This window comes from Mytilus edulis, chromosome 7 (assembly GCF_963676685.1).
Source record: "Mytilus edulis chromosome 7, xbMytEdul2.2, whole genome shotgun sequence".
Lineage (NCBI taxonomy): Eukaryota > Metazoa > Mollusca > Bivalvia > Mytilida > Mytilidae > Mytilus > Mytilus edulis.
In genome coordinates this window covers 21464222-21476950 of record NC_092350.1, presented here as the reverse complement: position 1 = coordinate 21476950, position 12729 = coordinate 21464222, and the positions used below count along the sequence as shown (strand labels likewise).

Genomic DNA, 12729 nt, shown 5'->3' with positions numbered 1-12729 from the left:
AGAATTCAGCAGCAATATTGCATTACTTATTTTGACAAAATTGAACCAAATTAGCTGCTTAAAGCAAATTATTATTTCTTTATTTCATTTTTATCAAATGATTGAACCAAACGAAATTATATTCTATTTTTTGGCATATCCCGTAGCTAGTGACCCTTTAAATAATGCAGAACCTCAAACTTTAAGACACAAAAACCAAATACAAATCTAGAAATTATAATAACAATGTGTCTATACGATATTCACAGGTCTAAACAACATAACATATGCATTTTTCCAGTGATGTAAATTAATAAATAGAGTCGATCGTTATTCACAATATCGACTTCCTTTCTTGACACATTTAAAGTTTGTTAGTCCCTATTGGACTGCAAACACCCCTTTGACCATAAAAAATGATCTAAAGTACACTTTTTAAAAAGAAACAATCCTTGAAAGTCATAATTTGAGGAGAATAAGTAATTATGAATAAAGTGATAATAATGTTTCTTCACCTCCACTGGGCAGATTAAACCTATTTGTTGAAGAAAAATATCTATTCATTCACCCAATTTTGACAATTTTCTTACCAGGGAACAAAGTAATTTTTTTCAATCTTTCTCAGTGTCCTTGATTGATTGTGAGTTGATCACTTAAAAAGTATATATTAAACTGTGTAGGTCACAGAGGTCGTTTCTTTATAAACATGTAACTTCATTTGTAATTTATGTATACATAATTATACCTATAATTACTTTAAGTTATAATAAGTAGAATCGGCGAAACGATCAAAACATCAATTAGATAAGAATTCGAATTTCAAATTGTAGTATTTATTGTTTATCTATGTTCAATGCACTTCAATTTGAAAGACAGAAACAGAAAAATTTACAACATGTTTTCAGCTTGCCCGCATCATATTCTACGTGTTATAGGCTCGATCCTCAAGCTACACTTAAGTTTTAGAAATTGATATTTGCTATGTGTAAGCCAAGCAAATCCCGGTATACCTCAAATATAAGTAGCAGGATATTGTACTCCATCAGCACGAATTATATACCGCTGTATATTTACCAGTCGGACATAAATTTGTAGGCGATAGATCTTAAATTGTTTACCATGTTTACTGAGAAATGGGAAGTAAATAAAAGCAGAAATTAAATTTCGCTTTGATAAGCGTTAATTTTTCTATGATGTATGGATTCTGTTCATTAATTTTATTGTTGTTATTTAGCCATAGCGTTGTTAGATTAGTTTCGAATTATGAGTTTGACTGTTCCTTTCGTATCTGTGGTCTCTTTTTAAGAACTATCCTTTCCATGAATTTCATACTGTATTTTATTCAAAACTTTGTTTTAACTTTGTATAAACAAATAAAGCCTGCTATGAATATAAGTAAAAAAAAATTGTAAAGTTTTTTTGAAAAGTCATTTTATGCACTTGATACGTCATGTTATTTAAACAGGGTTTACAGCATATTTCCATATACTTGTCATAAGAAGATTATTGTTGAAGATTTGACTAAGAAAGTATTACGGAATGAAATTCTGACAGTAATGAATGTTGATCAATGACAGTAATTACAAGTAGTTTGACACACTATTACAAATTATAATTACAAAGAACATGCAAAATGTCATGAACAAAAATAGATATATTCAACATTTAAGGAATAACAGTACTGTAGTTGAAGAGTTACCTTCGTCAATTGTTGATTTGACGGTCGCAAATGCAGTTTTATTGGCGACGCGAGGCGTTGATTTTTACATCTCAAACAGGTAAAAAAAAAAGAGATCTTTGAAATTTTTGACAATAATAGTTCTGATTTCAACCAAATTAATTCCTAATAGTAGGAAACGTTAAGCGTAGGCGTCTACAAACTTAATATTTGTGTCAGATATGTAAAATGCCATAACAAAGATTATGCTAAAACATTGTGCTGTCGATGCATATATCCTCTATATTTCCTATCTAAGAAATCAATTGAAATTTATCTATTTTGATTGAATTTTCGTCTGAAGTGACGTCTGTGTCATTGTATTGTCATTGTATTAGCTATGATTCGTCTTGTATTGGTCAATTAATCCTAGTTTTAAATTCATTCCAGCAACATGGTCCGTTTTAGGTCCTTATCGAACATACTAGATTGTCTAAATTTCCTATTATTTATACGTATAATTATCAATTATTCAAAGAACAAGACTGTACATGTGTATACAGGGGGTACGTCATTACAGTCACTCTAAGTATAAAAAAAGGAGATGTTGTATGATTGCCAGTCAGCTTTAAAAGGCACCGAAATAACAATGTAAAACAATTCAAACGAGAAAACTAACGGCCTTGCTTAAGAAGGTACACCACATAGTATTGACAAATATGTTTTACGAAAACTGTTTAAACTTTATTCTAATTTAATGAAGGTAAAAAATCACCGCATCAAATAACAAATTTTGTTTTCAGTGTATACATTTGAGATAAGTATCTTTGCTCAGTTATCAAAAAATGTTTCGAATGTATAATAAAATTGTAACAGTGGAATGAAAAAAAAACCGACATTCTTGAAACAAACAACATATACTCTACGTTCTTCAAGATTTTCAAATAACTTTTGCATTTACATATTACATTGATCTATTTAAGACAGTTAATTGAAACTAATGAAAGGAGTATTTTACAAATGATGCATACAATATCTTCATAATGATTCGTTAATAGTTAGTATATACACAAAAAGTCATATTCGCAATCATTCATACTATAATATAGTAAAAGAAAACGGAAATAAAATACCGGTACATGAAGTTTAATTGGCCACGGCCCATATCACAATTCTGTCTGGTTTATATATCAAAATGCCATCATTCACTCAGATGTAAACGAAAATGGAATTGCTCTATGTTATAGCACACCAAACAAAAGAGCTAATAACAACAAAGAACTGTTAATTGATGCTTATAACTTTTTGTCCACCATTGTCTTTAGGTACTGGTTCCTACATCTTCAACAGGAAGAACTTGAGTGATTGAAGATCCTCTGTATTTATATAGAAAGACATATGTAATACTATACATGACAAGCGCTATTGCACTTGTGATATTCGCTGCTATAGCGATGTAAAAGGACGTATCTATGCTCATACCATCCTTAAACTGGGTTCGGACAACAATTAAAGCCAAAGTCGCTGTAAAAACTGAAAAAAAAAGAGAACATGTTCAAATCGTATATTTAAAAGTCACTGTATATTAAAATAGATTTGTCCGTGTTTATTTTATACAAGTGTTATGTTTTAATACATATACAAAACCATGTTAACGCTCAATATGGTTTTAAACCATTCTCTAATTATCTTATTTATCATACCATCTAACAAATAGCATGTTTCTGTTAAGAGAAAACACTTTGCAAACTGATTGTTTTTAGTTTGTTTCAATATTGTTTTGTAACAAAGCTGTCCCCTGTTAGGGGTGGAAGAGCACCCATATACATCTTTGACCCTCTATATGCGTTATGTGCCTGTTAAAAAGCAAGAACACATAATCCAGTGGTTGCCGTTGGTTGGTGTCTGTCATTTATGTTTCATTGTTTATTATTGTAGTACAAGACAAGACGTATGTTCTCTTTTACACATTTTGTCACACCGGTGCCTTTGATAGGATACTGTATTGTATGGGGTTTCCTTATTGTTAAAGGTAGTAAAGTAATCTCTAATTGCTTAACTTGGTCCTTTTGTCTATCATCGATAATTGTCACCTAATTTCATCAGCTTGAATTTTCAATTTTAGCAGGACCATTCCGATAGTCATACATGAAGACTCAGGCAAAAAAGTTACCTCTCACATCTATGTATGGGTAGACTGACAGTTATATATCATGGCAATCGGCTAATAATGAATTAAGTATATTTCATAATAATTCAATGCAGTATGATATAGGATGAACAAATAAATGAAATAGTCAATTTGATGAAAAAAATCAAGATTAACTAAGCCAACGGTTGCATTTTACCAAGACTAAAATATGTATGAAATAAAACAAACAAATACATATTAAACCGGTTTGCATTGTTCAACCTGTTATTTTGTTTTTAAACCATGATATGATACCACCTCCCCCAACAAGAACACAAGAAAAAAACAGTGATCTTTCTGATATGTATTCCTCAATTTATATCGCTGTTTCGAACAAACGACTCTACAAGTTTAAAAAAGATTAATTATTAGAACTTATTTTCTAATGCTTATAGAATGATAATTTGGTTGCATTGCTTGTTATGTTTGTATACATGGTTGTTCGAGCATTGTAATGAAAATTGACATTTGCAAACAATATAAATAGACAGAGACAAACCTGTTTACATTATGTTTAAATTTGATTTGATGTTAACCTGGAGGCTAGAAATATCAACTAACAGGTTAAATCCCGCTTAATTATATTATTTGTAGATGTAATTCTTATCAATACTTGATCAAATATCAATACAAACAAAGCAAGCCAGCAAACCACAGTCTTACTCTTCAAGCATTAGGAAATTAGCTCTAGTATATTGGATCTTTTAGTTACCTGTAAATCCTGCCGTGGATATTGTAATGGTGTAAAGTTTAAATAGTCTCAAAACGTTTCCTGTTGTCTTCATCGAAAGTATATAAGTTCCAATTGACGAAATAATGTTAATCAAAGTGGATATGGTGGCTAAAATTGCCAATGCTCTACATGCTTTGACCGCCGCTAAAATTGAAAAAAAGGGAACAAGTTAATTTAAATTTTAGTTTGCAGAAAGTATCATACTTCTAACCGCCTGTCTTCGTTTTCAGTATTACCGTTTTTTTTTCTTTTTCAAATGGATTTATAAGAGTTAGTGTTTTCTTTATCTGTTACACCATCAGGTAGTGTCATCGTTTTTAAGCAGTCAAAATGACGAAACCGCATATTTCATAAATGAGTATCAATCAACGAAATAAAATATAATCATACAATTGAAAAGTTTACAAGGGATTTTGGAAATAATGACCAACATTATAGAAATTTTGCTTTTTGTTTAAAAATTATTTAGCAATTATCACTTATGATCAATCGTATTGTGTTTTGCAAAATCGAAACAGTAGAACTTGGCAAACATATTTCTAGCAGAACAAAAATATTTTTGGTTTAGGTCTTCGCATAGAAATAGCAAATTCATGTACATGACATCGTTGAAAACCTTATGTGATTGGTTAGAAAATAAGTGTTCAATTAAGGAAACATAATACTTAAAATGAATAGCAGATTTTTTAGAGGCTCTCATGCATCACAAACATATTTCTATGTCATTGAAGTATGTGTACATGTTTAACCCCGTCACATTCTGGTTGTCATTTTGATGTGTTGCAAGTCTATTTTTCGTTCAGTTTTGTTTTTTTACATACATAAGGCTGTGAATTCTCGTTTGAATTGTTTTACATTTTTCATTTTGGAGTCTTTAATAGCTGACTATGTGGTATGAACTTTGCTCATTGCTGAATGCCGTACGGTGACCTATAGTTGTTAAATTTTTGGCATTTGGTGGAGAGTTTTCTCATTGGCAATCATATAATATCTTCTTTTTTATATTTGTCAGATTTCCTTTCAAGAAAGAAAAGAGAAATTACAGAAAGTTTATCAAGATAAGACATTTTGTCGCGGCAGGATTAGCATATTTTTCAGGAAACATGATTTCTAATGAAAATTAGGGAAACGAAATTTTGTAAGAATCCACCACATTACTTCATTGAATCAATGAAGGAACCTCATAGAATGAAATTCAAAACAGTGTGGCTGTGGCCAATGATTGACACATTAAATTCATCTATTGACTGGGACAATTTACGTGAACGTTTGTCTGTAACGACCACTGTTCACGACGTACCTACGATAGACATTTAAACTGTGGGGTCACCAAAGGTTTCTTAACGCCTTTAATTATAAAATAATTCGAAAAATTAATCAGGAATAAGCTTTATGTTTTGATTTATATAATTGATATAAATCAAAACATCGTGTTATTTCTGATTAATTTTTCGAATTACTTTATTCAGGTGTCGAGAACCTTTGGTGACCCCATTGTTTAAGTGTCTTTAACAAGTACATAGTAAACAGTGGTCGTTACATACAAACGATCACCCAAATTGTCCCAGTCAATGGATGCATTTAATGTGTCAATCAATGGCCACAGCCACACTGTTTTGAATTTTATTCTAAATGTAATTTCAATACGTTTTTCCAAAAATGAGTTGATCTGATAGTATTCTTTCATTTGTATTTATCAAGAGTCCTTTTAGTGTTTATTCTGTTTGTGGTGGTATCCATTTTACGTGATGTAAAAATTCTTTCATTGTGTTATTGTTTTATGACAATTTTTGTATTCTTGTTTTTTTACTAATATGCTTTGTCTCTATGTGCCCTTTTGTGTTTTGTTTTGGTTACATATATCGTTGCTCTGTACTTATACATCCCGTCATTGTGTTATTGTTTTATGATAAGTTTTGTACTCTTATCTCACATTTTGCTTATGTGCATGTCTTTATTCTTTTTGAATTTTTTTGTTACATATGACGTGGCTCTGTAGTTAAACATCCCTTTTGTGTGCCATGTCAGATGTTTGTTTACACATTTGTTTGTGTTTATATTGATTAAGATAACAACACGATGTTGACGGCTTTTCCATTATTTTTGACGTTTTTATCACTTCTGTCAAACAGTCTGTTTTGTTCACGCATCGTTGTCAAATTAATGAAATTCTATGCAGCTGTCACACAAGTGAGAGGTTAAGCTAGCTATAAAACCAGCCTTAGGTTTAATTCACCATTTTCTACATTAGAAAATGCCTGTACCAAGTTAGGAATATGGCTGTTGTTATCAATTCGTGTGATGTGTCTGAGCGTTTGATTTTGCTGTTTGATTAGGGATTTTCCGTTTTGAATTTTCCTAGGAGTTCAGTATTTTTGTGATTTTAATTTGTTATAAGAAAAAAAACTGACAGTCCACAACTGGTCTGTAACATTAAAGATTGAACTCGACATGTTGATGTAAGATCATTAAGATATTGTTCTTTCTAGGTTTTAATTTGCTTATGTATTGGTTCTTTTCATTTTTTTATCCAAATTATGGCTTCCAGTACCAATGCGCGATAAATACATTTAACTAGAATGAAATTCAAAACAGTGTAGCTGTGGCCATTGATTGACACATTAAAATCATCCATTGACTGGGACAATTTAGTTGAACGTTTGTACGTAACGACATATAAAACATGTAAAAGCAAAAACATAACATTCTCAAAGCATGTGAAAGCTTAAGGCGCGGTAAGTATCAACCTTTTGCCCAGAGTGCTGCTTGACATTAATCTCAAAGGTATCAGCATTTTGTAATGACGTAATATAATGTGATTGAGAGATATAAAACGGATGTCACGGTAGATGGAAACGCACCTGGATAATTCTTTTATGTACGGTCCTGTTTAAAATGTTGTGGTCAGTTGGACTGTCCAAAAGAACCATTTTTGAAAACTGTTGTGAAATATGTTGTTGTTTAGATAATAGAAAATATGAGGAAGATACTTAGGCAATCAAAATTCATACGTAAAAAAACAACAGAGAAGAAAAAAATTAAATAAAAAGAATAACACAAAATCGCTAAACAAAATAAGCTAAATATTTTGCAACACCAACCAAATAAAAATCGGGGATGGTCTCATATATTTAAGAAGAATCATCAGTTCCTCTTCAACTAGTGACACCTACCTATATGCTCTTGGTTACATAGATCGATGACTAATATCCAGTAATTAAGCATATATAATATAAAAGAGGGACAAAAGATACCAGAGGGACAGCCAAACTCATAAATCGAAAAATAAACTGACAACGCCATGGCTAAAAATGCGTGTATTTATATATATCTCTAAAGTTACCATAAGAATTTAAAATATATAAAACATGTAAAACCATTGCATTGGTATATGTAAATGATCTTAAACTTGGAAAAATGTGAACGTTTGCTATGCCTGTACGATTGACAAACGTTCACTTGTTGAAAACACAGACATTGAAAAATAAAGAGCAAATAACAAAACATTGAAAGCATAGTCTCATCAAAACAAGGAGCCAACACAAGTGTTCGGAAGGAATTTTATGTTTGAGACGAACTGGTAGCACTCATGATGCTGCTCATGGTCAGTAGAAATTCGGTGATAAGAACTATTCATTAATCATCTTCATGCTACCGCAATCGATTTAGAATAAAATTGTGGCAAGGAGAAATGGAACATAATCATTATCATTTGAGTCTCCGATGGTCAAACAAATTATGATGGCTTCTGATTGATCGAATCATTCCATCAATAGAATATTTGATTAAATATCTTTCAAGCAGCAGCCATATATCATGGACACGTAATCCCTAAAATATTGGCTGAACTAGAAATTAAAATTCGATAGAATTGTTCATTTTCTCCTTTTTACGGCATTTTGAAATTTTCCGCCATTTTGAAAAAAAATTAAGTCTTATATAACTTTATGACGGATTAAATTTTATACGTGTTTTTAAAAACAGAATTGATTTGTCTATTTTTTACTTTAATATCATGCTTCAATATCCATGGTTGTAAAATTTAAACTATTTAGCAGACATCTTGAAAATGGCCGCTATTTGGATTTGTTTAGTGTGTCATAGCTTAAATTGCAGTTGACTACCAGATATAACTATACAATTTTGCAAAGATTCGTGCTTTTATCGTCTAACCTACAATTCGTTGTAAAATAAGCACGAATCAGATGGACGCAGGTTTTTCAATATACGTCACATTTTTTATGTTAATTTTTTATAGACAGAAGCATATTACAGTTATTCCTTTAACACATGTCATCTCCCAGTTTGATCTTATTGGAATACAAGATGTCATAATAAACATCACGGACATGTAGCACTCAACATTGAACTGACACTATATCAAGAAAATCGATATTCCACACACTTAAATCATGTAATTGATAAACGAGATGAACCGACACTAGATATTCAATTTCGGATAAGTGTATTATATTGGATGATGGGCGCATTACGTTTGCGCACTTTTGGGGATTAAAATGTTTTACGTTTGCGGGCAGCTTTTGATTACATTTGCACGTATTGATAAATGATATAATGCAACCGACTTATCCTGCTTGAATCTTACTTCCACCTCAGTCCTCGTGGGTGAGTAGGTGACTTCGACTAACGGAAAGGATACTTAAACTTAAAAATAATTGAATAAATTTATAAATAAATAAGTATTATTACCTGAGCTTACCGGAGTTTACCTGTCAAATAAATGCGCGCAATTGTAATCAAAAGCTGCGCGCAAACATAATGATTAATGCGCGCAAATGTAATGGTAATGCGCGCAAATGTAATGGTAATGCGCGCAAACGTAATGCACCGATTATATCAATATTGAACAATGTATTTAATTGTAAAATGATATAAAACTAATAATAATTAATTTGTATTATACTATTATTGAACATTGTATTGCATTATACTATTCTAATATGAAATATGAGAAAATGATTCTTATCTATATGAAACCCTGTTCTTATCTAGATACTAACAATTTCAGGGTACCTTACAGTTAGAGCTGAAGCGGTAAGGTCATTGTTAACAGCTTCAGTGCAATTTTAAATTCAAGTGAAAAAAAAGACACTACTGTAGATTCATTTTTATTCATTGGATACCAATTTTCATGGGTTTCGTGGTAAGAGGTGATCATCGAATTCAAATGTTCAACGAACAACATATTTTTAATAGGCTTTGTATACAGGTTGGCAAAACCACGAAATCAAATATCCAAGAAAATGCAAGTCTTCAGCAATCCACGAAAATTGATACCCACGAAAATAAATGAATCCACAGTATATCAAATGAGGTTATTCAAAAACATTACTTTTTTTTTCGATAGTAAACAAATGTGAACCATGAACAGAAAAAATATGTGCTTGCAATGGAAAACTGATCCAAATATTTTATTCTAAGTAAAAAGATTCCAACTCCGTTTCTTAACTATGCATTGAGCTACCGGTATCGTTCTTGTAGAAAATCCATGTGATAAAAAAACTGGAAGATAAAACACAAGTATTTTTTCTCTCTGTTATTTTTGTTATTATTACTTATGATTCGTATATGATAGGTCTAACAGATCTGATTAAAGATACTGTACTGATGTATAGCAAAACAAATACGTATGAAATTTCAAGTTATATTTTTAATTTTCCCATCATGTCCGGTAGTTATAGAATTAGAATGGAACTGCTTGAAAATAATTAATCATTGAAAATACTCCAGAATTTAATTTCATGAAAGAGAAAATACTCTAAAGTAGTTTCGTTGACTATCGTTGACTTGATCTTCACAGTGTTTTCAGTTAATAAATTAAATGCTCCTTTGTGTAAATTCATGAGTGTAAAAGCGTTGACCGAAGTACATTTTGTATAAAGCGTGGAAGCGCTACAGTTTAAAAATGTGTGCGCAACGATCAACGATTTTACACTCGGGTATGAAATTACAAAAAAAAGCACGATTTCTATCAAGTTTTTCTTTAGACTGAAATTCAAAACAGTGTGGCTGTGGCCATTGATTGACACATTAAATTCATCCATTGACTGGGACAATTTACGTGAACGTTTGTCTGTAACGACCACTGTTCATGACGTACCTACGATAGATATTTAAACTGTGGGGTCACCAAAGGTTTCTTAACGCCTTTAATTATAAAATAATTCGAAAAATTAGGAATAACCTTTATGTTTTGATTTATATAATTGATATAAATCAAAACATCGTGTTATTTCTGATTATTTGAACCTTGGTGACCCCATAGTTTAAGTGTCTTTAAAAAGTACATAGTGAGCAGTGGTCGTTACATACAAACTTTCACCTAAATTGTCCAAGTCAATGGATGAATTTAATGTGTCAATCAATGGCCACAGCCACACTGTTTTGAATTTCATTCTAATTGACCTGTGGACTTTATGATGGGACCTCGTGTCATCATGAATTTTACTTTTCATTGTGTAATGAATGTTAATTTCAGAAGGACGCGAGATTGATGTTGGCCAATCAAAGTAACGATTCTTTAAGAAACATACATTCAATGTACTTGTATAGTAATTTTTAGTAAGAAAATGTTCTCTTACTTGTTTATTTTAAGATGTCTTAAGATTTCGAGACTAATGTTCTCAAACACTCCATATCCAACAGAACGATAAAAACGAAACGAAAGACAACACTGATAAAGAAATAATATATATCAGATACATTTATGTCGAATTAGGACCTATTTACATTGCAACTGTAGGATGCAACTCATTCATCACATCGAATTGATAAAGCATTTTATCGCGGATATCAAGTTTTCATATATGTGGAGATTTCTTGAAAACTTTGAAGTATTTGACAAATATATTTGTGATATAATAAATTAAGTGTATAGGCTACGGTAACATATATTTTCAAACATTTGAATTCGTTAACAGAAAAAACATTTTTTTGATATCAGAATAAAAAGTTCTTGTAGCAGTTCTAACTTCTCATATCTCTGAATGTAATTTTTGTTTTAAAGATGTTGTCAGGTCAGGTTTCTGAATTTTTGTCGGATGTTTGGACTCCTTGTGTTTTCCCCTATGATACAGGGATTTTACACCGTAACACCGACACCGATTTATTCCATAGAATAGCTCATTAAAAGGTTATTACCAAAATTAAAGTAAATTCTAGATATTTTTTTAGCTTTGAATAATGCCAATGTTAAAAAAAAAAAAAGTGGGTTAAAGTAAAAACAAATGAAGCCAATTTTTAAGCGTCAAATATCTCAAAAAGAAGCAGTTCCATAACCGATCAACATTTTTAGCTTATTTTATTACTTAGCTACTGCTCTTCTGTTTAAGTATCAATCTCAAATTGTATATTTTTGTTTATTTCACCAATTCATTTACATTACATTCTTATGAATACTCGATATTGTTGGTTTTTTTTATAAAGAGCATGCCAAAAACTAGACATGATTCATAATGCATAATCTATATAAATTTATTACCTTCTGAAAAGTAGCCACTTGTTGCTGAATCTTCAGTTCCAGTTATGGTTCCATCTTCTGCTATGCCTGGAATTTGATTGGAATAGGCTGATATGGTTGAAAAATCATAATTCCATATTCCGATATCCGCTGTCGTTGTAAATGTATATGTTACGGTTACTGGATTGCCTAAATAAACTGCTTGTACGGATCCAGAAATAACAAATTTATATAAAATCCAGGTTTGCTTTATTTGTGAGGCTATCAGCAATACAAGTGTTACAAATGAAAACATTACACCAATAATGGTTGGAAAAAGGGCTTCTTTTGCGTTGCTCATTTTGTATCATGTATACTTGAAGTATCGTTTAACAAATTATTACCAGCTATGTACTTGGAATGAAATGCCTGCGTTCTACAGTGCAACAGAATTTTAACTGAAAATTTCAATAACTCCGTTAGTTTTTAAGGTAGTTTAAATTAAAACGAAAACAGGTAGATGTATTATATCGTGTACTACATGGTTTAAAAATTCCTCTAGAAAATTTTGTTAAGTCGTCGTTGCAATATGTGTTATAACTACTTATTGTTTTTCAAAATAAAATTTTTAACTTTTAAGATTTACTTTTAAGTTACTAAATAATGGTCGAACTTCAACGCAGTAAGTGAATTATATGTTCCAAACAGAT

At 31.1% G+C, this 12729-nt stretch overlaps 1 protein-coding gene across 1 annotated transcript; it reads right to left on the bottom strand.

Annotated features, from left to right (window-relative positions):
- Positions 1 to 2372: 2372 nt before the first annotated feature.
- On the bottom strand, positions 2373 to 12464 carry LOC139482810 (uncharacterized). Its single transcript, XM_071266861.1, has 3 exons — positions 12062 to 12464; positions 4540 to 4704; positions 2373 to 3169 (listed from the first exon to the last, which is right to left on the bottom strand). Exons 1-3 carry the CDS (start codon positions 12378 to 12380, stop codon positions 2958 to 2960), a joined length of 696 nt encoding a protein of 231 aa, XP_071122962.1. The 5' UTR covers positions 12381 to 12464; the 3' UTR covers positions 2373 to 2957.
- Positions 12465 to 12729: the final 265 nt, after the last annotated feature.